The sequence below is a fragment of the Calliopsis andreniformis genome, chromosome 12 (genome assembly GCF_051401765.1).
Source record: "Calliopsis andreniformis isolate RMS-2024a chromosome 12, iyCalAndr_principal, whole genome shotgun sequence".
Lineage (NCBI taxonomy): Eukaryota > Metazoa > Arthropoda > Insecta > Hymenoptera > Andrenidae > Calliopsis > Calliopsis andreniformis.
The window spans coordinates 16,568,824-16,596,419 of NC_135073.1; the positions used below are offsets into that span (position 1 = coordinate 16,568,824).

General features: G+C 43.3%; 1 protein-coding gene across 13 annotated transcripts; it reads left to right on the forward strand.

The window, feature by feature from the left end:
• Pip5k59b (Phosphatidylinositol 4-phosphate 5-kinase 59B) lies at positions 1–26,763 on the forward strand. 13 transcript variants are annotated; one of them, XM_076389803.1, is made up of 18 exons: positions 1–447; positions 1,954–1,988; positions 3,687–3,815; positions 3,904–4,152; positions 4,231–4,383; positions 4,466–4,630; positions 4,707–4,922; positions 4,996–5,222; positions 5,307–5,442; positions 5,555–5,642; positions 9,229–9,291; positions 11,865–11,942; positions 13,201–13,254; positions 13,803–14,180; positions 17,085–17,253; positions 17,575–17,786; positions 19,587–19,687; positions 26,631–26,763. In XM_076389803.1, exons 1-18 carry the CDS (start codon positions 336–338, stop codon positions 26,640–26,642), a joined length of 2,577 nt encoding a protein of 858 aa, XP_076245918.1. In that variant the 5' UTR covers positions 1–335; the 3' UTR covers positions 26,643–26,763. The 13 variants fall into 13 exon arrangements, with proteins under 13 accessions (XP_076245918.1, XP_076245908.1, XP_076245909.1 ...); XM_076389793.1 differs by lacking the exon at positions 26,631–26,763 and adding an exon at positions 24,616–24,980; XM_076389794.1 differs by lacking the exon at positions 26,631–26,763 and adding an exon at positions 24,616–24,980 and having other exon boundaries at positions 5,310–5,442.
• Positions 26,764–27,596: the final 833 nt, after the last annotated feature.

A 27,596-nucleotide genomic window follows, 5' to 3' on the forward strand; every position in this document is an offset into this window, starting at 1 on the left:
GGCGCTCTCGAGGTTCGTGGGTGTTCTCAGCCCGGAGCTGGAGAGGCTTTTGGGGCCGCGGTATCGCTGACATTTTTTTCCTGTCCTCCGTGACCGTGGTGGAAAGACTTCCCCGACACGCGAGTGCACCGAAAATGCTCGTCGAGGGAGTGCGCGTCACATACGCGTCGCCCTGAGTGTCCCGTGCATAATCTCGTACTCGAAAGAGATGCTGCCGTGCGAAGCGACGACAGAGGAGGCGCGTTCGCGAAACTGTCAGGAAGATCGTCGTCGTCGCGGCCGTACGTGAGTCAGTGCGCTCGTCGGTGGATCGAAAGAAGGCACGCACGTACAAAATGGCTTCGGGCGACAATGTGGACGTGATCGAGGTGGTCGAGACGAGCTTCACTGGCCCGACGCAGCCCACGGAGGACCACCTCAGGCCGGAGCAGTCCGCGGACGAGGACAGTGAGTAGCTCTTTCGCCGTGTTTCGGCCCCAGCCCTCGCGTCGCCAAGTGTCACGAAACCTAACCTAGAAAAGAGGGAGGGCAGCGCGTTTCCAGACGCTCCGCGCGTCGGGCCCCGTCGATTCCTAGCCCCCTCAGCCCGTCGAAGGAACGCCACGCGAGCCATAGGCGTGATCGATCGATTTCGCTCCGATCAGATTTTAGTCCCGCTGCGTTCCGTCGACGTTCGATAGGCTCGTGGAATCGGCGGAGCGTGCTCCTTCGGGGCTGCGCTGATCCGCTTGCCGATTTGACAGCTGATGGGTGTCACCCGTCGACTCCTACCAGCGCCGTCTCGGTAAAAAAGCGAAAACCTTCGAATCACTTCTTCCTTTCTCGCAATTTTACAATATTTATGTACTATGCTTTTATACGGTTTTTAGGAACCTTGAGCAATTTATAGGTTAACTTGTTTAATCCCTCAAGGACGGAGCAGGTTTATCTGCCGGAAACACTGTGCTAATGGACATGAAAGTCTCGTGCTTTTTATGTGAAATGGCACAGTGGCATTTTGCATATATGGAAAGAATTATTTAGAAAAATATATGTGTACGTGTTACAGTGTTCCTCGCATAGACTCACGGCTCCCTGACCAGTTTATAGTCAGGGACACGTTTCTGAGGTCAAGTTATACAGGGTGTCTTAAAACTTGTTCGTAAGCAGTTGAAGGAAAAGCTTGGATTATCACAGATATTGGAAGATGAATACGACTTCACCTGGGAAACTTGCTATCAAGTCTAGCCTCACATGAATTCTCTTTTCTTTTTTTATTTTAGTGTATTGAATTCATCCTTGAAATTATGACCACATGTTTTAGAACATCCTGTATAATACTAGTCTATTATAATCTCCCTAAAACTGTATAACAAACAGAACTCAGTCGCTTTAAATAATCTGAAAGTATAGCGAGCAAGAAGCTCGTCTTCGAGGGATTCATTTGGAACCTCCATAAATGAAATAAATTACTATCTTCGTCCGCCGATTTCCTATCTCTGTCGACGCCCGAGGACACGACTCTGTATCTCTATTTTTCTTTCTCTTGTTTACGTAGCCGAGCGCTGAATCAACCTCCACGGGAATAGTAGTTGCGCAAGTGCGAACGAACCCTTCGGGTTTGCAAAACCTCGTCTGAATGAGTCGCGGGGGCTGAAATCCAGCGACCAGGAGTAACGGTACCCCGTGATCCGCACATGTGTCAATAGTGAATCCGTTGCAGCGAGTGTGCCTGCACGACTTTCGTTTTTGAACTCGGTTAACGTTCCACTTTCTCATTTCTTTCCCGGAATATATGTGCATCGACTTAACTGAACACGCTCAAGCCTCTTATTGCGCTCTTTGATCGGGCGCATTAGAAACGGGACTTTCGTTCATTCACGGCGCGCGTTAACCAACGCCGTGTGCGTGAACCCGACTGTTACGTGACCTTATTTCATATACGACAAACACGTTGTTTTCGATATGTTGCAGATAAATCGACGGGGGATAAGGTGACGGCATTTGACGTAAGTACAGAAGAAAGAAACTGTTCCTCACGTATGTGCACCGACGATGCCCGCTCGGGAAGCCGATTCTCGTTTCGCGTAGATAGATTAATATTGACAGTTGCACGCTCTGACTTAGTGCCACGAGCCAAACAGCCGACAAATAAACAGTTTTACGTGGGCACGCTATCGAAATTCTCGGAACGACTATCGCTCTTCCGTTTCTCTGCGTCGGTTTACGTTTCGTCCAAAAATTCCGCACCATTTTAGCAAGATCCGAGATTTTTTCGACTTGTACTTTCGACTTTCTTTTCCACGTTGCGGTAATCGTCGCGAGCGAAAACACGAGGTCGAGGTAAACGTCCTCGTTGATACGAGAGTACAGCCGTTTAGAAAGAGATAGTCCTTCGTTTGTATAGTACAATCGTAGCGAATTGAATTCTATGAGTCATTTAGCATCCGTCTGAGAGCAAGTAGCGTTGCAATTTTACATCCATTCAAGCCGTTAATAAATTTGATAACGAACCCAAGTTATGATCGTGTGTCATTCTTTGTACACGTGACGCATAGCAGAGTGACACATTTATTTACCTAGAATTCGTATTAAAGCATACACACGACGCGTGGCGGTCTACGAGATTATTAAACACTGTTGACTCCCCTGTTGTATCTTCGGTCCATTTGTGTCGATGGCGTGCTCGAATCACGCCGATCGATAGGTGTAATTACGCGTTACATAAACGAGAATCCTTGTTATTTATGTAAAGCGCGTTCGAATTTGCACTCTGAACGAAAAATCGCAGTATGTAATATCTGCACGCGTGAGACCAGCGGCCAATGAACACAGTCACGGACGTTATGTAAGAAAAGTTTGTGCTATCTCCAGCCGCCTTTTTCCCGCATTTTCACACGTTTCGTCCCGCCACTTGCACGGGCCTCGACACTCTCGACAGCGACGCGACGATTTATCGTCTGGTGATTCTCTTCGGGCTAATCGGCGAGCCAGTCAGTAGAGGGTGCACCGTATCGATTCCCTTTAATTTTCTGTCAACCGTAGACCTCGTTCGAAGCCACGCTCGTGGCCGTTCATTGGCGAAATCAAAGCTATTTTTGTCCCCGACGCGTTAATCAGTCTGTAATCGACATGTTTCGAGGCGAAGATCGAGCCGCGAGATCACGATGCTCTCGGTAATAGGCGCGATTACACGCGTGCGCAACGAGCCGATTTCACGCTTCTTTTATCTATCGAATCATAGATCAATGGAATAGTGTATAGAAGTGAGTTTCTGAGAAAACGTCCGGCAATAGTTCAGTTGAAAAACAATTTTGAAGTGTTCGCAGAGAGTTGCTCAGTAAGACATTCGTGCGATCCAAAGAGATGAACTGTGCGACTCGGACGAGAATAGTCGTGTAATTATTCATTCGAATGACGCATAGCTGTGTGTACCTTCGCGTACTTCCTCTCACGTTTGTCTAGTGGGCTAACATTCGGCTCGAAGTGTGTCAGAGCGATAGAGGGCTGGCAGACTTGGGTGAAATTTCGAATTGGAACAGCTTGAGTACTGATTTCAGTTATTAGTGTCGATGATCGAAGAATGAGGATCGAAGAGTATTTTAAAAATAGAATGAAAACTACGGACACGATTGTCAGTGTTTTAGGATAGGCTAAAAATTGAAGAGAAATATTTGTTATCAGTGATCGAACGCTACCTTTTATAGAGCTCGGTAACACAACATGGAACCACAGGGCTCAAAACCCCAGTGGGGGTGTCGAGAAACAAATCGGAGCGGGAAAGAAAGATTGGTCACAGGAGAGTTGGCGTGGGAGGTGAAATCACGTACAAAAAGGTAAATATGAAATTTAAATATATTCCATTTTGACTTGTACAATTTCCAGATACTTCTATAAAATTCATTTTCTCTCTATGATGTCTAGATCCAAACGACACAAATTATGGGATCCATCCAGTTGGGCATACAGCACGCGGTCGGCGGCCTGGCGAGCAAACCTGAACGTGATTTGTTGATGCAGGACTTCATGACTGTGGAGACGACGAACTTTCCTAGCGAAGGATCCAATCACACCCCTGCCCATCACTTCTCCGAATTCAAATTCAAAAACTACGCACCCATTGCATTTCGCTACTTCCGAGATCTCTTTGGCATTCAGCCGGACGACTTTTTGGTGAGTACAGCTGACTAATATGATAGATACGGTAGCGTAGACCTTGGAGGTATCTAATGGCATCGCTTGAATATTCAGATGTCGATGTGTAGTGCTCCGTTACGTGAATTATCGAACCCCGGCGCTAGTGGAAGTATCTTTTACCTAACAGATGATGACGAGTTTATTATAAAGACTGTGCAACACAAAGAAGGAGAGTTTTTGCAAACCCTTCTTCCAGGATATTATATGGTGAGTTTTGGTGGACTGTGATAACATTTGACTGTTTTTTTGAAACGTATTACCAATGGAGGATGCTACTTCTTTTTCGCAGAATTTAAATCAAAACCCGAGAACGTTATTACCAAAATTCTTTGGGTTATATTGCTATCGGTGTAATAGTAAAAATGTTAGATTAGTCGCTATGAATAATCTTCTGCCGTCGTCGATAAAGATGCATCAGAAGTACGATTTGAAAGGATCAACGTACAAACGAAAGGTTTGTTGAGTTCTAAATAATTCTCTAATACCAAATACTTCTTTATTCTTAACTAAATATATTTTCCAACACCTAGGCATCGAAACTAGAAAGATCCAAGTCTTCGCCGACTTACAAGGATCTAGATTTCATGGAACATCACCCTGAAGGAATCTTCCTAGAGGCCGATACGTATAACGCGCTAGTTAAGACCATTCAAAGAGATTGTCGGGTACTAGAAAGCTTTAAAATCATGGATTACTCTTTGCTCGTTGGTATTCATAATCTCGATCAGGCTGCACGAGAAAAGGCAGTAAGTACGCGGCATGAAAAGGGACTAGAATATTGGAGTTCCATGTAAACATCCTGAAATGTGATTTTTGCAGCAGGAGCAGAGGTTATCAGCGAGCGCGGACGAAGAAGTCGGGGAAGTAGGTGGCGAGAGTGCAGGATTCATCCAAGCAGAAAGAGAGCGAGACAGGGAGGATAGAATAGGAGTCAGCAATCTGAACCGATCGCGGAGCATAAACCGACAAAGGTTGGTCGCGCATAGTACCGCTATGGAGAGTATTCAGGCTGAAAGCGAGCCGATAGACGAAGAGGACGATGTACCGTGAGTATCGTGTTTCTATCCCCCTGCGATTGTATACAAAACGGATGCTCCAGTAACGTATTTTAATTACGTTCGTGTTCCTAGCAGTCCAGGTGGTATCCCCGCTCGCAACGCTCGTGGTGAACGCCTGTTGCTCTTCCTCGGTGTTATTGATATTTTGCAAAGTTACAGGCTTAAGAAAAAACTCGAGCACACCTGGAAATCGATGATACACGACGGTGTAAGTAGCCGCGATATTATCTTCATAAAAATTTATTAACATTCGGCTGTGTCTTTACATAATAGTTCATTGGGAGGATATAAAGAGAGGAATGGCTACGTTGTTTTTACAGGACACCGTGTCAGTGCATCGACCAGGCTTTTACGCGCAACGTTTTCAAGATTTCATGGCCAAGACAGTATTCAAGAAGATACCGTCACGTAAGTACCATCCTAATCAGCCTCTTCTAACAAATTTGACCTCAATGTTAACACTGAACAAGGCTCATTCCTAATTTGTAAGCGATCTCTATTTTTTTTTCTTTTTTTTTTTTTCAATGAGTTGTTTAACTTTAAATTTCGGTTAATCGATTCTCGACTGACACCTACGTCTAGTATCGCGCCAAAAATCGATTTGGCTATCTTGTTATACGTATAAAGTACAAGAAAGATTATAGGCTTTAAGTAGAGTAGTGGAACTATTACGACAAGTATTTTTATCGTCAGCTGATCGTGATTAACGATATCTTTCTGTTTATAGTAATAGCATCAATTACTGTGATTCAACTATATACAATGCAATGTTATCGCATAGTACCTTTTACAAAGAAAAGAAACTTTGAAACATATTTTAAACGTACGATAGAAAAACGGGGGTGGAAAGAAATGTTTGGGAATTTTAATTGCAAGGGTAAAAGAGAAACGCTCAAAGGCGGTACTTATATTACACGCATAATTCTGCCGTTTACAATTAAGTAGCGAACGTAATTAACTTGTTACTTAAGGTTCCAGTTTGTATGGAGCAGTAAGCTATAAGCCAGAGTTACATATATTTTTTAGCTTTTTTGTTATAGTCGCCATCACTGAATTTCCTTCATTCGATTCAGTGACCTTAGTGTTCGTACGATGCACGATAACTTCAGTATATCGAGTCGTGTTCTTAGCAGATTATATTTAGAAATATTGGATTCCGTTGATCCATGATCATAGATCAAATTTTTGGTAGAGAATATCGTTCGTTTATCCTTATTTTAAGATTTTCGAAGCGAGAATGAGTGAATCACCTTTTTTCTGTTTGCCATCATACCATTATCACAGAAAAATTTAGCCGTCCAGAAAGATTCTAATAATCGTAATAGTGACTTAAGGTAATTAAACGACTGCAGAGAATGCGATTAAATCCTGTGCGGATATCCGAAAAGTACGCCCAATTTTCTGCACTCATATCAATTTGAAAGTTTCATTTCCAATTACCAGAATCTCTCTACATCCATTTCAAATTGAAGATTAGTTATTGGCAATCCCAAAAATTAGTATGTATTGATGTTGATTTTTCGGATACCTGCATTCCTCTATAATTAATGCTGTCGATAAAATATCCTGGATTTATTGAATGTCAAATTGGTCACCTTTGGGTTTCATATTGGTGTAACTAATTGCTAACACGATACACAATTCAGTTTTTTATTTCATTTTACAATATCCCTCGGTTTATTTAATTTTTGGTTTTCGAACAAGTCTGTCCTCAACATTCATTATCACAATCTTATTTCGCAACCGTTTATCTGAAACTGATTCGGTAAATTCCATTCTTAACGATCGCAAAATGACCAGTCCACTGGTGTCCACATACGTAGCTGAGTATTTTGTATATCAAAGCCAGTATCGCTCTAATTTCGAGCAATTTCGCTACCGCACAAACTCGAAACGCGCACAAATAGCTCTTTAAAACAGAATCGTGCATAAACGACGGGTCGATAATAGGTGTAAGGTTTCCTCGAGGAAGCATATCATTGTAAAGGCAATCCCATACGCATTTCACTGCTAAACGTTGCCGTCCTTTCCCGCACAGAATTTCGCCAGCCTATATCGTGTGATTCCTAGTTCAGATTCGAAGTATCGAAGTTCCTTAATCGTTGATGTCGATGTGCCAAAGTTTTGTACGACTGTTGAAGCCCTCGTGTTCCTAGTAGCGTACAGGGTAAACGATTCGTGGTTTCAGAAGGTGGGTTTCTGTCTAACGAACACGCGAGAGCAATCATTAACGTTTTGCTGAAAGAATTAAGTGTCATAGATCGCACAAAATTTCATTTTTGCGCGTGTAAAATGTTTCAGCTTTCATGACAAGTCTCTCTAAGAGGAATCGCTTTTTGTACATTTACATTGGTTGTGATGTCGGCTAATTTTGTGCGATTTATAATGAACGTAGATGAGTCCTCGTGCAGTCGAGTATATTTTGGCAAAGCTAGTGTTAGTACGGCATGGGTGTGTCGGAGTATGCGAGAGAACGCGAGAGTGCAAGAGAGATGAAAATGGTAGAAGTAGAGACACATTCTTTTATTGTGAAAATATTCAGCTATCGGCTCAACGTGGACACCAATGTACATATTTATATATTTTGCAATAAACATTTTCGCTGTTTACAACTTCATTTCATTTACGAAGCCTACCCGTACTCGATTTATTTTTCTAACCATTTCCAATACTGTTTTTCTGTTCTTTTTTTTCTCTCTCTCTCTCTATATCCCACTATACTATCTACTGTCACTACCACCGTCACTACTGCTACCGCTACGTATACTATTTACTAAATACTACTGTCTACTGTACTCTTCACAACCCCTCATCGTAGTCGTGAATTCATACAAATTTTATTTTATGCACTTTACATCGCGTTATCACTTTGTGTACTGTCTTAAATAGCGTATCATGCGATATGTGTTTGTTGTTTGTGTTTTAACGTACGTTTGGGTTTTACCACTTACCATCCATTACGTGTACTTTGCGATGCGATCACCAAAGTACAGACATCCACAGAAACGATAAAAAATCACTGGGACGATTTATCGATTCACCTCGAACCTCACTAAAGGGTCTCCCTTTTTCTCCCTTATTTTATGTAGATATTACGTTCATCGACACGGTCGTGTATTCGTTTCAGTTAACTTTGTATTTCGTTTACTATACACTTCAGACATGTTCCATATCGGTGGAACCTGGATCATTCGAACGAAACGAGCAATCCAGATAAAGAGATTGAAAGCAAGTTAACATTCCTCGGCTAGCACGTGGCCAATGTTTTACTGACTCGAAAATTGCTTCGTTCAGGGCGGCTAGCTCTCCGCCATTAAAATTACATTAAGAGCCTATCATGCTCGGATTAAAATGTAATTAAAGGCCCGTTAAGGTGCTTGGAATTCACAGATCTGAAAAAATGATTCTTCGGGAAAGACGGTAGCGAGACTAACGAGTTACCCATTTTAAGAAGAAAAATTATTTGTGTTTCTGTCATTGAGATTCAGGTCAGTATTCCACGAGTCAAGGTTTCGCGGATAGAAATACATCGAGATAAGAGCCGTTCGAATAATCGAGACTTCACCTCTGACGAGAACCACGCTAACGATTATTCAGAGGCAAGTTAACTCGCGACAGGGTAAACAATACACGGTGACTCTTTGTTTTTCATACTCACCACGTCGAGAATGATACTTGACCATCGCTTTTTCCCCCCTATGTCTCTTACCATACATATGTATATCTACGAGTATTATTCAAGGCAAGAACGTACCCCTGCTTTCCCTTTGTGTTGCTGTTTTATTCTCGGCAGTCCCTTTGATCTGTCGATCGTTTTCTGTTTCTCTCTCTCTATTTTTTTAAAATAAATCCGGTATATATAAAGAGATGTTAAGTACGGAATTAGCTAAATGTTGATGTTTCTGTGTCCCGTGCACTTCTTTCCGTGTCAACCCCCAATGACCTCATCTGACCTGCTACTACCGATCGAAACTCGAAAATTGAATACCAAAAGTGGACCTGCCTGAGATTAAGGGGAATCATCGCAAATTCCGTAACCTCGTCACCAGCTACATAGGTAACTTTGTCTGTCTGTTCGTCCGTCTGTCTGTCCATTTTGTATGATTGTACGTACGTTTGTTTTACCTCTCTATCTCTCTAATTACTCTTTTTTTTCTCATTTTTTATACAGTTTCTCTTCGCTTGAATGCCAGTTTTTCTCTCTTGTATGATCTCTGATGTTTTGCTCTTTCGATCCTGGATCGCCCTCGATCTCTTTTTACCTAACGTTTTGCTTTAATCCATCTATTGAATAACTACTTCCATAATTGCGCTGTTCCAATTATCTTAGATGCTTCGTTTCTCTCTCCATATTTTTTTTAATAGCAAGTACAGTCTTCGCCCTAAGCCTTTTTCGTGTTATTTGCGTAACGATAGCTCCGTTAACAAAGTACAGAATATGTAGAAAGTTGAAGTCTATTTTATTCAGATACATCTGTGTCTGTTGTGGCATGTGAATAACTCTAGACTGTAAGAAATTTTACACGCTCGTAAGTAGGAAAAATTGTATATATAAATATGGAAAGCTTTGTAATGAATTTTCACTGATCCTGTACGTTTGATACCGAAACCAGATAGCGTGTGCGATCTATTCTCTAATATTGCTTTGTCTGTTTTGAGTTAAAAGTTTTCTATTTTTTAGCATTCCTTTGAATTCTTCTTACGTTACCTCGTTACCTGTATACCCTCTCTCACTGTCTCTCTATTAAATATTAAAAGAAAAAGTAAAAAGCAATATCTTTTGCACTCATACATATTTACGTGCGAGCTGCGCGGGACTATATCTTGCAACGCTTCTTTGATTATCTTTTCACCTATCTTCACAATCAGACTCTCTAAATGTGTGTGTAAATGTCCGATGCGGATGTACTTCTAGATGTTTGCATTTCTCCACTTCTTATATTGTACAGTTAAAATTCCCCGCGAATATTTTTGCCGCGCACGCGGGAACAGTTACACGCTTAATACAATCAGTCCTCAATAAATATCTATTCCATGAACTGCTCCCTCCGTCGGCAAAAATATCGAGGCGCGAAGCTGTAAGAAAACTATCAGATCCATTTTATTACGTCTCAATCTTCTATTGCTTCTGCGTTGCCCGTGAGATCTGTGTGCCTGGTCAGACTTTCTTCTTTCGTTGATCACTCTCTCACACTTCTCTCTCCTATTACGCTTCGACACGTTCACAGTTTTTCAAGGACACGTAACCACCCACCTCCATTCGAAGAACCTCTTATTTTGCGCGAATCTAGGCCACCCACCTCTCGAAACCGTCCGAGAATCAATCTGCCGCGGTTCAATTTTTAACATCGATCCCGATCGACTTTTTCCTTGATGGATGACGTGCATCTGTTCGCCGAATCCCCGTTAGGAGTATTTTTCACGTTCACCTAGAACGTGTGGTACACCCATAACGTACCCTCTGATATTACCTAGAATTTACACTGAGAGATGAGATCTAAAGCAGCGTGTGATCTGCGAAACGAATGATTCTCTTACGAGGAGGAACTAATGACAGAGACTGAATGCTCTTTGGTAAATTTATTCCTTAATCAACAGGATTATTTACACATTTTAAGTAGAGATAGTAGACCGTTTCAGGATGCAAAGTCTTAACATAATTACCACGCAAAGCACATATTCTATTAGCAGATCGTTACGCGGCTTGACTCTGTCGTTCATTTTCCCTTGTATCAGAATAATGCTTTCCGCAGATCCGTTGCATCCCGGAGACGCGCCTCGTTCTAGTTAACTTCGTCGTATCCGGGCATTAATCAGACCTGAACACCGCGCAGCGATCATAGTTCTAGCCTACAGAGACTAGAGCTGCTCGTACGAGTGCTTACTCGGTTATAGCCGTGACTAACCGAACCTCGTCTCACGAACTATCCACGTACGTACGTAATCTCATTGTGATAGTCACAGAGGCATGCGTAAGTCGAAAACGTAGCAGGCAACGCAAGACCGTAATCACTCTTGTCCGTAGAGAGAACTCTCTCGCTCGACACGACTGCGAGGGACATAGAGAGCTTTCGGTGTTGTTGTCAATGCGTATATCTTCCCATGGTCTTAATATGTGTTAGAGTCGAGGAGTGTAGCTCCTCGCGGGACGCCAAAAAATCGAGTAGCTTTTGCGAACCCTTCGGTAACGTAGAGAAATCAAAGAAGCGTAGCTAGACGGTGAAGAAGTTAGACTCTAGCCGTGGCGAGCAGTACTGTAGCAGGTGCCATTTCCACAGAACTTTGAAGTCCATCCTTTCCCTTGTGAATTGGAGTTGCGTAGTATGCAAGGGCCACGAAGTGCATAATTGCAGCTCGTAACAGGGTGCGAAAATACCCCTGCTAACGCAATTACGTGGAATATCCTCTGAAAACTTTTGCGAAACAAAGTTAACGAGGCTTCGTGTATAAGCTAGCACTTGCTGCAGGACTGACGTCAGCTTTTGTAGCATTAACTCGTTTGATCCCCCTCGATAGGCACCGATTTGAAAATTTCCAATTGATCGTTCCGACTTCCATGAGTATACTTCGATGTCTTATTTCGGAGTTATGGTATGGATGGTCTTCTAACTCGTGTGATTTGTGTTTCAGCGTTGAGACATTCCCCGTCGAAGAGAAGAAGCATCACTAGGCCACTCAGGCCCCTGGATGGAGACTTCGATTCCACTGGTGAGTTCATTCAGGCATTTTACTTTGGAGTACCTTTAAATCCGTTCTTTTACGCTTCGCGCGGTCTTTTGTGACCGAAAGATGATCGATTTTCGGAACTGATTTCAGTGATTTTTGAGCAATGAAATGGTTGATTATATTTTGAAATTTGTGATTAATGATTATAGTAGGTCCTGTTCCGAAAATCGAGCGGTCGACTCGAATGAAAATTTTCCACGGTTCTATTATTGGCTTTGCGCTGAATTTCACGTGTGTAGCCAGGCACAGCGATCGGTGCAGTAAACTTAGATGCGGCAATCCCACGTTACCCGCTTCCAAAACATTCACCACGATCCCTCTTTGAGACTGATCCAAGGATCCTCACTGAATCATCCTTTATCAACGAGCCATTGCCCTGAGAAGATACCTTGTCGCTTTTACGAAGATTGCTCGCGCGTGCTTTCGCGTGCAAATGACGTGCGCCTATCGTATTTCGTGTTGGTAGGTAATCCAACTCCTAAGAGCGAACACAATACGAATAAAACGGGGAAACTGAAATTTTCAATCTGTGACGTTCGCCACGGTAATTAACGAAACACGAAACATGGAATTGTTGCTCGTACGGGGTGTCCCGTTCCACTTGGCTGCTGTAAACGACAGGCGAAGTTTAGAGCAGCCAAGTTACGTGTGCCAACACCTCTCTGTTATGTATTTGGAAGTATGTCAATCCTGAAATATGTCGTGTTGCGATCTGTGACGATTTTGTGTATTCGTAAATCGTTTGATCTCCCCGAAACGCGTTCGATTTTGTCGACAGATGCAAGTTACACAGCTTTCTATCGTGAATGTCAGTCGAATGCGCGCATTCCGACCCATTGAATCCCTCTGTTTGCCTCGAACGTCCCTTGCTCGATTCCCTGTTTCATTTCGGGACACCTTCGATCCGTGACTGGACAGAGAGACTTGCCAGAAAGCTTTGGGATTGAAGAATGCTGTACGAAAAGAAGCACTTTGCTTGAGACACGTATGAGTCGCTCACTTGTCAAATCGATTAACTCACGAAGGAAAAGTATTTATATTTATTTTAAATATCAAAAATTAGGCATGAATTAAGTGCTTTAGCGGTATTAAAATTGAAAAAAATTCAAGAACTAGAGTCAATCACTTTGGCTTGTGAACGAGTCATATTAGAATAGGAGCATAGAAGTGTCTCTGTCCGATCAGGAGTAGCACACACGGTGAATACGGTAATGGTACATGGTGTTATATGGTGGTTTAGCGGTGCCGACAACCGGAAGTTCGACAATGCATGCTACGTCACCCACGAAGGCCGGTGAGTCTCATACGATCACTTACTTTCCTAGTGTTCATAATCATTTCTTTCTTCCGCGGTCTCTGTCGCGATCGGTTAGCTCCGAGAAAGAATGTCCATTAAAAAACAGAGTAGGAAAATCGGTATCAAAATCGACGATAGTCTCTACAACCACAATCGATTTCATCACGGTTAAACCTAGCTCAGTCTTAATCATAATCGATCGTACTATCGTTACGTATCAATATTTTCTATGGCGAGCGGTGAAACGTGGCTTCGTGGTCGTCGTGCTCAGCATGCAAGTGAAAATAACGTTCGCCCATCGAGGGTGAACGAACTAGCCGATATAAAAAGACTTCCGAAGTAGGAGTCGATCGTTCTGGGGTCGAAGCAGCGTTTCACGGCTCGGTCGTCACGCGACCTCTCTCACCTGGCTTCTCTGTTTCTCTCTGCCCGTCTCTCTCTCTATCTCTGTCTCTGTACCCCGCCACCGCGTTGCTGCACACGCAACCCCCGCGAATCTCCCTGGCCGACGTCGAACGACCTTCCAACGACCTTGGACCGAGCAGTGACCCCGACAGACCCTGCGATCAGCACGACCAGCACGGTGATGTCCACCGGTTCCGCGCCAATCGCCACCTCCACCCCGGTGAACTTCGCAAGCGGGCCAGTGAACCCGCCACCTTTGACCTTGGCCGCTGGTCCAGGCCCCCCTCATCAAGAACAGCCAGCCCAGGCGACCTCCGCGGCCAAGGTCACGAGCTACCCAGCCGTCCTGAAGGGCAGGACCGCCGCCAGCCCGCCGAACCCGAATCTGGTACCCTCTGGCAAGATTCCGCCCCCTGTTCCGCCAAGAGGTACCGGTCAGTCGAGGACCAGCAGGTCCTCGGAGGAGCACCGTGGCCCTGGAACGGCCACCTCGACGTCCTCGATGACATCCAGCCGAGGTGACGAAGCAGCCATAATCACCAGATACCGCTTGCATGAGAGTTCGAGCCGCATCCTGCACCATCCCCCTTCACCCGATAACATTTCTACTTCTGCCACCGTTTCTGCTGCGCCCACAGCGACTACTAACTCCGCCGCTACCTCTTTCTACTCGTCCCCGTTCACCAAGACCGCTAAGACCTCCTCTCGACCCGACATCTCCACTTCTGACACCCGTCTTCCATCTACCTTGGAGAACGCGACCGCGATGCATGCACGCTCGTCGACTCCCGCCTACCTACCCCCGCGATACGACAACCTCTTCGAGAGATCTACACATGCGATGGGATTCGAGAGCATCCGTGAAGAAGAGACGCCGAGAGACAGGCCTTGGAATCAGTGGCCAGAGAACCTGGAGGAGGAGGAGTTCGTCAGCGTGGAAAAGGTTAATGGTACCTACGTGATCAGGACCAGCCCCAATCCGTTTAGACCAGAGAGAGGGAATTTTAAGAGGCCTAAGGAGAAGACTGAGGCGACCGAACGAAGGAACATTCAGGGAGTGGACAAGGGACGAGAGGATCCCAAGCCCGATCGCATGGCCAAGTTCACGTATTTCCTGAACCCCGCTTCCAGGCCTGAGCTAATGAACTACAGGATGTCGCGGAAGGACAAGAAGCACTCGGAGACGTACTACGAGAGGATGAAGAGAAAGCAGAGGGAGCTGGAGTCTTCGATCACGACCATCACGACGCTCACTCGCCGTGGGGAAATGCCTGGAAATAAAGAGAGGATCGGGGCCTCTGGAGTGGACAGATCGACGAGGTCGATAGCGAAGGAAGGACCTGTCGAGGAGAAGATTGCGCAAGCTAAATTCGCGGAGAGGAGGAGAGACAGTAAGTTACTGAGGAAGATCAAGGAGAAGTCGGCTCAGAGGAGGAAGAAGCTTGCGCCTGAGCCGACGTCGGAGCCGCAGACTTTTGATTCCCCGACGAAAGTTGATAACAATACTGTTTCTCAAAAAAGAGGCAAGATGAAGGAGTATAAAAGAGCGTCTCTGAGGCCCACTTTGGAGAACAATGGTCAACGATTGACGAAATCCACTGGTGACGTTCAGGTTGAAAATAGGGAGAACAAAATTGTGCACCTGAGAGCTGAGAAAAGGACCTTCTTGGTAACGAAAGTCGAGGAGAATGCTTCAGCTAAGTGTCAGAGCATCGAAGTGATTTATGCCAGAGGAATGGAAGCTACAAACGTAGAGACTGTCAGGGTTCGAGAATCGAGTTTGAGGATTAGTGACGAGCCCACAGTACCTATGAAAGTTGAGATCCATCGATCGAACGATAGAATCTCGTATCGCCTGCCAGAACGTCACAGAGACGAAGCTTATTTGGTGTCGAGCCATAGCCAAGCGAGTGGGAGCGTTCTCCAGCCGAATTCTGGATTCGGCGAGCAGCTAAGGAAAAGCAAATCCGAGAAGTCTAAAATTCTGAAACCGCTGAATGTTCTGATGCCCAACAAGTCGTTTTTGTATAACCACGAGAAACCGAAGACAAAGAAGTTCTAACTTGCGTTAAATGTTAAGGAAAACTGATGCAGAGAACATCGAAGAGAGAAATTCACGACGCTTGAAAACATCCAGAAACGATATCCCAAAGATCGTCTTTTCTTTCTTGCATGCGTTACTTTAAATTATTTTCTTTTTTCGCATCTCATTACTCGGTTTGTCGTGTCAGTTTGTTATAACGCATCTGATCACCTGTTCAAGGGAATCCTCTTACTGTCACTTCTTGAAAGATAGAAGGAAAGAGTTAGTAGTTCGGTGTTACGTATTTTCTACCCATAGATGGTGCACTCTATAATTACCGTTTCAGTGTATTCTATGCTGATCCAACGTCGATTTTATGGCATCGACAAGGTACCGTTTGCAAATGTCGAAGCATACAGTCGACACATAGAACTTCCATTTTTTGAAGAGTAGCGTCTAAGGATCATTTTTTTCTTGAAAATGTTTCTCTGCATGCGTAGCAAAAAGGTAGACGTAACGATATAAAATTAATAATACTTTTGATCTTGTATCGTTCCTTTGCTTTTCTATTCTCCAAAGAAATTGATAAAAAAAATATAGGTCCGTACATAGTTGCGTCTATCTCTTTAAACAAAACTTCACACCTCTGTCGAAATACCAAAATTCCATCGTGAAAACTGACAACAATCTTACAGGAGTGTTTGTATGGTGTGCTCTCTGTATCGCAATAAAGGGACGTTCACACAAGTGTGCTCGTTACAAATGCAGTTCCCTCTTTTTTTGGGCAGAGTTCAATCCGCCTTATGTGGTGCTCGCTAAGTAGTTTGCTATTTGTACGCCACCGTAGACATGCAAGTAAATAATTGTCAGTAGTTGTGTTGTACTATTTTGTGAACTTAGAATGGCTTATTCAGACTGACTTCAATAGGAGGTACTGACCAATTCTTAACGTTTTTGCGAACAGTTTGCAAATTTTTTCTATTGTAGATCCTATCGTAAAAACGTTAGAAACGCTGTTAGTTTGGTTTTCTTAATTGCTTATTGTAAACATTGATAAAACATTCAAGTAGCTCCCCTCTCCTCCGATTTCAAGAACTATATATTGCAAAATTGAAATAAGTTATCTTTTTGTAATAGAGTTTTTAAACGTTTTTTATACTTTTTTACTCGATGAAACAAAAATATCTAAATATAGTAGAATTTTTTTAATCTTCCATCTGCTCGACTTATGCTTACAATCAGTTTATCACTCCATTCCTCTGTTCAAAATACTATCCAATCGCGAATGTCTGTCAAAGCGTGATAGACGCTAACACCACCCTCCCTTAGAACCCAGAAACAACGAAGCAAGCACAACGTGTTGTGTTCATTAGGGCTAATTGTAGTGCGCTTTTTGTAGGTGGCACCTTCCCTTCCACCTGCTCCACCCCGCCCCCGCCCTTTGACGATGCAGTGCGCTCAAACGACCAAACCCTGGCCTCCGGTGGTCATCTTCAGCAGGGTGCAACAACTACGATCTTAATGAGCAATCTGAGCAGTGCTCATTCGAAGCACAATAAAGTGGTGAGGTGAGTCAGCACGCAATTATTTTCGTATGAATCATTTATTAGTATGAGCGATTAAAATTCAATTTTTACGATACATAAGTTAATTCAATCTCCAAGGTAGGAGGATTGAGGAACTGTTAACAGAAACAAGCCTTGTCAGTTTTTGTCTTCTGAAGATCACGAGAATTCCTATAACAATTTATAGTCAAATTTGACAAGATTTATTTTTGTTAACACCCCCCCAATTTCCCCAAATTTTATTCTATTTAATTGCTCTGCTAATACAGCACTTTTCACGATAGAGTTAATCACTAATCTGCAAACGTTTTATGAACCTTTCAGCATATCCGATGTGCACTTAGAAAGCAGTGGTAGCGGAAGCGGAAGCGGCGGAAGGGAAACGAAGTCGTCGCTGAGCGTCGAGAGCGGTGGCAGCAGTCGAGGGGGTGGCGGTCTCACCTGGACACCACCTGCGGGCAGCGCCGAGGGTTCGACGCCCACTTGGACCGAGGGCACGCCGTCCTTCACCGAAAGCTCCAGCAGCGGAGACGCAGGTAAGTTCCTCTACGCGCTCAACATCTACTTCAGCGCCTGAAGGGCCTACCGTGCGCCTCGAAGACACCTTCGCTCTCTTCTTCTGCTTCTTCTTCGACCTTCGAGGAATTCCATCCAAGGAATTCGCAGAGGGCCTCGCTTGTCCCGTTGATCGCCCATTATTTTAAGGGATGTAACATACAGGGTATCTAGAGAGTTAGGGTTAGAATAATGTCAATCTTGACTTAAATATCTGCTGTCCTCGGGAACTCCTTCCTAAGAGTAGACACGTCAGTCGTATTGAGTTACGGGCAATCAACGCGACAGACTGCGCCAGCAACCGGAAGTCTGATTAACGTGCCACGATTTAAGGTAGTGTTTTGAAACGAACGAAAGCATCGTTGTCCGTCATGTCATCGTTATTCGAGTAGTTTAAAGCACCGAGGGTATTGAACCATTTATACGCAGAATGTAACCTCGACTCTGCTACAGAGAATTCCTGTATGTAACAAGTATGTGAAGTAGATAGCTCGTACAGTAGATATTGATTTGAATACATGCCTTATACTTACCAGTATAAGTAATTGTAGCGGTAAACGAATCGTGACACTAGGGACATTGTATGTACTAACTCGATACTAGGAACTACGTAGATTCTCGAGCAAATCGAATTAAACATCGCGTAACGTATATCACAGCGTCGATACCTCGATTAGACTCGTACTTTAATCGCATCGATACCGATATCGATAGTTAGACTGATTTATATGAAAAGGACAACTGTGTTCTTATAATCGCATTGTGTTCATAGAATCAAATCGAACCACCTGTATAATAGATCGATTAGATGTAGACGTATGAAGGTAGATCGAGAAACCGAATACGAAGATCCAGTGCCTAAATTTAATCTCATTGTCTATGTGTTCTAGATTATATTTCAAGGTTGTCGCCCGTAAGTGTTACTGAACAGAGAACGTTTTTAAGTCTTTCAACTACACGCGGACGAAGGCACACTATACACATGATTTCGTGAACGGAGGTGCTCGTCGTCGAAACGAAGAGCTGTTAGAAATACTGGCAAAGAAAGTAGAGAAAGTGAACTCCGACGAGCACCTTCGGTAGACACATTATCTTGATTACGATACGATCAATCGAGCGTTTTCATCAAGTCAATGAACTACGTCTGAAACCGTGTAACAATGCCGGTGATCCTTTAGTCCTGTCTAGGTGACTACGAGAAAAAGCCTTGTCAACACACTCGAATCTTTTCCTCGACAATGAGAGCGACAATAAAGCGACGATTGCAAAAACACGTGAACTCACTCTCATTAAACCCCGTACACACGCTGTTTACTTACAATTAGTCTCTGGTTCTCTTTCGCACGTTGTCGACGTTGAGGGTCGCCTAGAACCGATCTGCCTCGAGATAAGTTTCGATTTTTCTCTCTTTTTCTATTTTCTCTTTCCTCCATTCTTTGCTACACTGGCATATCGTTAGTACACAAGCTTCTTGTCACCTGTAGACACCGAGACGTAGGATGCACGCTTTTTTCAGTATCGATGCATCTTGGTGACCTTTAACACCGAGGGTACCGCAATTATCGACATATTAAGAGCAGTGAAACTTAACAATTTCTTTAAGGACATCGTTTGTGCTAACTATAGTCTATAGTTGCGGTACTTTTGACTTCAGTCTACAGTTTCTACCCCACAGAATGCCAACTCGAACACTATCTAAACGCGTATCTGCGCACCGGTGACCGACCAGCTGCGACAGGCTGACCTTTCTCTTGCACTATGACGACTGACGATAATTTTAGGTTGCCCGACGACGCCGATCAGGGGCAGCCAGCGTCAGGACGACGGAGGGAGGATCGCTGCCACCGTCGAGGAGGCGCTAGCCAGTCTCACTACGGAAATGGTAAGTTGGTAATCCTAACTTTGGACGATCGGTTAGTCGAGAAGATACCAAGCAGATCAGGGGTCGTCAACCTAGAATATCTCAGAATCAAAAATTATTTCCAGAGATCTCTAACAAGCGATCTCTCTTGTCAGTCTCTTACCAACGTCCCTGACTCAGTTTACTGTGAACACAGAGTACATAATCTGCTTCTAAGTCAATTAAGCGACCTGCATGTCGCAAAGATGCTGCCACGACCCCCGATCCTCGCGACCGTATCTTCCCCTGCCGATTCATCGAGGCGGTAAGTGCACCAAAGTCGGTGACCGATCGATCGGACTGTGTCAATGTTTCCCCGAGTGGCCGAGGGTTTTTGTAACTAATACACAGCCCCCAGACGACGACGCGCCGTGAGGCGAGTCGTCTTCGGCGTGAGGACAAGCAGAAGACTCACGCGACGGCGTCGTCTAGGAAAGAGAATCCTGATGAACGATGACATCGAGTTAGCAATTAATCGACGTGTCTCTGTTAGTCTCCTCCCTTGACTTCCTGTCGCGTTCAACGCGCCACGAAATTCATGAAGGGCCGTCGATCTACGTACTTGCGCGGAGCGTTCCAAAGGAGTCCTAATAATTATTTCCTCAATAATGAAGGATGCAGTACGACGATTCGTCGTGGACAGTTGCATGAGAAGTTCGACATTTCTTTCGATTCTCTTTACGATTTTTCTCATCGCTTCGAGCATCTTGGACCGAGCCTTAGCATAGTCCACGTTTTTAGCGATATTCCTGAGATTCGATTAAGAATTCTAGTAGAGGAGATTGCATGAAACGTTTGACGGAACTGGTGATTCGAGGAGCTGTTACTCTTTTCCAAGCCTCAGTATTACGAATTCTAGTCATCGACATAGAGCCTCTCGGATCACTATTCCAACTGTTTTCCTCCACGCAGCAAACGGTTCTCTCGTGTTGCGCCACGTCGAACGCATCCTCGAATTTCTGCATGCTTACATCGTAGAGCTCGCATCAGCGTTATTTCTTGTCCTCGCTGGGATGTGCATTTTTCCCCCCCTTTGGAAATGTAAACAAGCACGCGGCGTTTAAAGACTTGCAACACGCGAAAGAATGCCGGGTGCATACGTACCGCCAGGTAATTCCATATTAACCCAGTATTGCACCGACGAGAATTCTCGGTCTCTGGTGAAGCATTTCAAACGATCCTCAGTAAGAACGGGAGAGGAGGAACAGAGAACTCGGTGTTCCACTCAGAAAGTAAATACTTTATATTCCGTGCGTGATGGAGGACCTGGAAAAAGGAATCGCAATCGCGTTCCTGTTAAACCCTATGGAGCTTTGTCTTCGTCGACTAAGGTAAATGTCCCAGTAGTCGACCATGTCTTGAAACCTGAACACTAACGCTAATTTTACTTAATTATAAATTCTTCAATTATTGAATTAACATGGATTGTTGGGAGCTCAAAAGATGTCAGCAGGAAGACAGGAGTAAAAAGAGTTCTCAGCCCCCTAAAAATAATAAGTAGTAATAAGTGCGATCAATTTAGCCAATAAGGGGAATGCGTATGTGCTGATCAGACATTGACGTCTTCTGAGCTCGCGACAGTACCTAATAGAAAGCAAAATATAGTATCTATACTCAGTTCCTGGGGGTGCAATTCAAGTGTCGAAAGGTGTATAAAAGTATTCACAAAAAGTTGTCCATTTCTTGGAACATTCGACATCTCAAGCATCTAAGTATTGGGACATTTACCTTAGCTGACAAGGGAAGAAGAACTCTTTGGAACGCTCCGCGCGGAGAGATGAGACCATCTGAAAGCCTTCTCTATTTCCTCCAATCAGGAGATACTGCGGCACAAATGAATGCGCAACTCGTCCCTCTAACCTCCGTCAGTTCCGTGTGCAGCGTGCCGTTTGGATGGCCGTCGTAGCGACGAATCTTCGAATGCGAGACTGGTGAACCGAGTAAGAATAGGCGAGTTGGTACTGTTTTAAGGGAAGGTCAGAAAGGGAGGGAATTTTGTTCGCGAATCAAGACGGATCGAACGGATTCAACTTGCTCCTTTCGCGTTTCCGTGTCTCAACGATTGTATATTCCAGTCTGTACTTAATGGTAGAGAGACGACGAATTCGTCTCGATTCGCGAGTCTATCGAGCATTAATCATCCAAACGTATTAACTCTATATGTATTCGCGTGCTGAACAATTTAAGATACGTTTTCGCAATTGAAACGAACGAGACTCGATGAAGGGCGCTTGCGTTGAATTATTCGAAGGGCAGGGTTCCTTTTGGATTAGGGGAAGGCCAGGAAGCACGTTGCTAGTGGACATCGTGATAAAACTCGGCCTACAGTATTAGGGGACTGTATAATACTCGACACTTGATTAGATACTTTCTGGGGGATCGATCATTTACAATTTCGGAGTTCTTTTTTAATTACGTCAGGTTTCACGAGGATATCAGAGTAGGAGAATATCAACGATTTTGTTCTTTTTATCGTTGAGATTCATGTCGAGTCAAGTGTGAGGATGAGCGTGTGTAAAACATTCCATTGTTCGTGGATCTCTTCGAATTCCCTTGGCAAAGGTTAATCACCTTCATTCAGTAGCGTAAAGTAATACATTGCGCGTACCATTATCACATTTGACTCGTTTTCTCTATCGCGTTCTCTCTTCCGTGCGTCTCGGTGTAAAACAGGTCGTTATCGAATCACCGACCTTTAGTACAGGTGTAATTTCACGAGGAAGCGTCGTAAACTGTCGTGAAGCGTCGTAAAGCGTCTACTCATTACGTTTTACCTCTTGTTATATCAGGTTAATTGTGTAAACGCTAAGAAACGGGGGTACGGATAGGTGGACGCCGTGATAACGAAGGAAACGGAAGTACTCCCGCAGGAGAAGTAGATGTAAATAATACTTACGTGATCCAATTAGGATGCAGCCCCCAGTCCCGTTTTTATTACGATATAATATAGCTACCAGTCGTGTACATGTACCTATATGTGTCTCTCACGTTCTGTCTGTCTTCTGTACGTAACTATACATATACCTATACATATGTACACATATTAATGAAACGCGTATGCCGCATATATTCGGCTGGCCAATGAACTGCGCATGTTTCAGCTTGGAAGTTGTAGATCGTGATCAAACACGAGATTCCCACGGTTTCAAATCTTCAGATTCAACGAAGTTCTGTCGAAGGGAATCATTCCTTAAACTTGTCAAAAGACTAAATGATTGGTGATTGGCACAGAGGTCGTTGGTATTGACTATGTACTTTTTTTATTGAGTAAACGACGAAGATATTTTCAAGGAATCGAAGAACTCATTGGCCATCCCGATGCATGTTATAAATACGACACTGCGCAAACTGTATTATATGTGATACGACGAACGAGAGTGATTGACGGAATACTATCGCGTGTACGTATATATATATGTATATGAATGAACAAGAAGTTTACATATACTATATATAGGAAAGGGGAGAAGATTACCGTAGTCGCAGAGCAAAGAATATGTAAACGCGTTGCTGAATATAATATCTAAGCGTGAGAGTTATCACGAACGTTTTGAAAAACCAAAATGTTGTTCAATTACACGTACATATATACATATATATATTGTCCTTAAAGAAGCGCTTTCGACAGTCGACATGTTGTATCTAGGAGTGATGGTGAAAATCTAGTCGAATCTCGGTGATCGGTCCGTGTTCTTTCTTCTTCTAGACAATTTTTTTCGTAGCTTTAATCGCGATATTTGCTCTCTACGATTTTTTATATCAAACTTAATGCTTTATTCTTGAGCTAGTACTTTTTTTAACTTGACTTTTTGCTACTAAATCGATGTACAACGACAGCTAAACAAGCAAAAAATTTACGAGAATCATTTTCCCATTTTCTGTCTTTAATTCAAGATTCAATCCCTGAGACTGAAAGTAAAATACGAAGACTTGAATTATTTAATGCGTGTCGATAATCGTTTCTGAAATATGTCTGTAAAAAATTTTACGAATTTCTCGAGTACAAATTTATCCAGTTCCAATAAAAAAAGTATGCTTGAAGCTCGTTGCATTGGAACCAAAAGCTCTCAGTTTCAAAGGTTGAATCGTTCGAATCGAAGCTTTAATCACGGACGCAGCAGCCGAGAGAAAGGGAGAAAGAGGAGAGAAGAGAAGAAGCTTGATAAACTCGTAGCTTTGTTAACTCGATACTCTTCCAAGAGTACCATGTATTATCATTATTGTTATCGTAGCCATTATACGAAGGACAGTACAGTCTTTATTAGCGATCTTGAAAGTGTGATATTTTTTTAACAAACATATCGCAAGTACGTTCGAGTTCTGCGGGTGATTTCAATGCTTGCACTTAGAAAACGATCTCCAGGTAGTTCCAGGGAGGATTAAGACGAAGACGTAGAGGATCGAGGGGGGGCGCGCTCGGAGGTAAAATCGTGCCAATATAAAATCGAGTCTCGATGGAGGAATAGAGAACTACATCCATAAATACCGATCGTTGTTAATGAACTTCTCTGAGCCCCACGAGTCGAAGATCCGTCGCTTCTTTACGCTTCTTTTAGTCGCAAGTGTCATGTTTGCCGATAGTCGTTCACAAGCTGTTAAACCGACCAGATGTTTCTGTGTTTCATGTGTGCTTGAACCGAGAAGACTCCATTAACTCCGTTCAAGCATTAACCCTACATCGTTGATTAACCCTTTTACTCGTTTGAGTGTTCTTTATTGTTCCCCTTCCCTCTGTGTGCTTCTCCAACGTGTACCTGTCTGGATTTAAATTAGTGTCAAAGGATTAGAGAAAACTATGTTTCACTTTCAAGTCGCGAAAAGATTTTCTGTCCCTTTAAAAGGGGTGGGTTTAAGACAATAGTGGGGTGGTAAAAAACGATAGAACTTACCATTTTTGTGCTCGGATTCAGAGACGAACGAGCGGCAACGCGAAGGATGTGGAACAAAGAACCTCCGTTTCGATGTACAGGCAAGTGAGAACGAGTTTCAAACGCGCTGGTACGCACCACGTGTCGATCATGAGGAGCGTGCAAAGGGCGTTGAGCATTCAACGTCAGGAGCCCTGAGAATCCTTTAGGAACAAGTCCAACGTGTGCTCTACAGTAATTAATACGTAAATGGGAATAGAGAACACGAAACTAAGGAACGATTCAAAACGACCGACGAGATCTGTGATCACGTAAGAACACTTTCGAAAACAGAACTGTTCTTTTTGATATTTATCATTTTTAGCATATCGAAGCGTAAACATAATCGTCCAGGTGTAAAAATCGTGTGACTCCTGTCGAAATAGAAAAGGACGATCTGTTTAACCGCTTTGAACGACACTCGGGCACAACCTTCGATCTTAATCCTCTCGTGACTGTAGATCAGCCTTGCGTCTAAATGTCTACTTAACTAACTGTGTAAGATTTTATTTTTCGTTGCATCAACGTCGTCGTGCCATAAGATTCGGTGATCGTTTAAGATGGTGGAAATAAAGGGGAAAAGGAATGAAATACGGGAAAAGAAGTGAAGCCTCGCGTTCAGGGAATATTAATAGCAATATCTGGCGATCGTCTCCGTGAAGGGAAAGGCGCGACAGGGAACGAAGCACGTTGATTTTCAATTTCACGGAGACGACGCGTTCGCGAAGAGTGCACTCGCTCAATGGACGACCTTCTTCGCGTGATTTCGTAATCTCGGTGCAAACGTGCCAAGAAATTGGCAGGACGAACGACGATTCGATGGAACGGCTCGTTTCGCGAATATTCATGGGTCTCCTTCGTCCTCTCGCATACTTCACATATATTCTTGCGATTTTCTCTTCGCGAGTTCGTGGCTCCCAAGATCTTAAGTCCCTTTGCATCTTACGAAACTTGTTCCCGAATAGGAGGACGAAGGACTCCCGCAAAACTGCGAACTTTTATGTTTTCGACCTGGAAACTGATACCTTAGCAGTATTCACTGCGTCTGTTCGTTACATTGCATTGAATTAGATTAATCTTCATTGAATTACTAATCTGTGAACGGATCGCAGGAAGAGCGCTTCGAGAAGCGAATTGGGGGCGCAGGATTTAATTAACGCTTTAAACCGAACGCGACGACTTACTGGAACAGTATTTTTTCAGGTTACTTTTTAGATTTTTTTATAGCTTTATTCGAAATTTCAGGCATAGGGGAATGGATTTAATGAAACCAACGTCGAACTCAATTATTTTTGTTACACAAAGCGACTATTGATGTTGTACGTTTCTCTGAAAGCAATAATGCAATTAAAGGATTCGAGATGAGATGCAGACGACAGCTGTGGATCGAGTCGCGCGATACGACGCATCCTTCGAGGATTTCCAGCGTTTACTATTTTAATTTCAAGCACCTCCAAGCTTTCTGGTACTATTTTTATTTGTTACTGGGTGGCGGAGTCTTTTTTTATTCCAGTTACACGCAGAAGACGTATCGCGCCACTCGGTCCATTCCCGTCCCAATGGAAATCCATGTGTAGGAAAAACGTATCGCCTGTAGGATACGTTGACGTTAACACGAGCAACCGATGAACAATTTTCACGAAATGCGAGCGATCGTTCAAACTGTGCTGTTACAAAACGAATTGTCGCTTAACCGAGATTTTCGGGCAATACATACTATTATTATCATTATCATTATGATTATTACTATTACCATGATTATTGATATAATTTAAATAAAGCAGTTACTATTATTCATACGATTGTTTCTGTTATCGTTGTCACGGAAGTTCTCGTTCGCTGGCCATTCTCATTTAACAAAAGGATTTTCGCGCAATATTATTTCTGATCCCATTTTAACCGCGATCGATCGATCGATCCTCGAGCCTCCCCACCCTCGGCGCACTTTTATTTTTACTTTCTTTTTCACCGACATTTTTTTTCTGATCCTGGTTTTTCTTTATTTGCACCCGTTTCAGACCCACCTGTAGTCAAGCGATACGAAGATAGTTGTAAACGATACACGATCGCAAAATTTGTATGCACGAGAGAGCGAAAGAGAGAGAATTGACTGCGGAGCCTGTGAATCCTTGCTGTTGGCGCATTTAGAAACCCTCCCAACCCCCCCGGAATTAACGTGAAAATGCATTAGGGGACGTTGATGTAAGTTCAACACGTAGGCATAAGTGAGCGCGTTTTCTTAAACTATATTTATACGATGTTCCGAAAATATCCCACGACGGAAGCCAGCTTCCGAAATTTCTTTGAACGAATTACTTTTTTTGGGAGAAGAACAGAAGATGAACCGATGATGAGACATTGGGAAATTGTAGCAAAGAGTATCTTGTTGCAGAAGAGGAAATTCTGAAAGGTAATTTTTCATAGAGACGGATAATTTCGGAACTGTTTATATTAGTGCATAAGAAATCGGAACGAGACGAATATTATTTTAATGTCCATTATCTTTGAGAGATGATGTCTAGTGAATGAATCGCAAAGAGCGATCCAATCGTCTCGAACCGATGCTAGACAATTTAATTATTTATTTTAGTATCACTTTCTCGCCGTGTGCCGAAAAGAATTTTCAGTTTCCCTCACAGGATTCTCGTTCTAGCTCACGTGTACGTAAACGCATAATTCCTAAGAATTATTTTTGGAAAGACTGCGTGCGTTTGGTTTCCATTTTTCTTCGACGAAGACTACTATCGAATGGAGTACCTCGATTTCGTCCCGAAAAGATATTATCGTAGAATCTCGAAACAGACTACATGTTTCTTCTTTAATTTTTCTCCTGTTTCACGATATGAACGTGTTGTGATTATAAGTATAAAAAAGGTGTTCATATATTGTAGTAATGTCCTATGAATTAGCCATAAATTCACAATTTTATTTATCAATCGTTCGAATGGAAGTGAAAAATTGCATAATAGAAAACTACAAAATGC

Excerpts from the sequence above, each read along its gene's own strand:
- Pip5k59b (XM_076389793.1), top strand. The coding sequence starts at position 336 with ATGGCTTCGGGCGACAATGTGGACGTGATCGAGGTGGTCGAGACGAGC. Across the intron at positions 4,153-4,230 it reads TTCAGCCGGACGACTTTTTG|ATGTCGATGTGTAGTGCTCC; the intron begins GTGAGTACAGCT and ends TTGAATATTCAG. Across the intron at positions 11,943-13,200 it reads TGGAGACTTCGATTCCACTG|CGGTGCCGACAACCGGAAGT; the intron begins GTGAGTTCATTC and ends ATGGTGGTTTAG.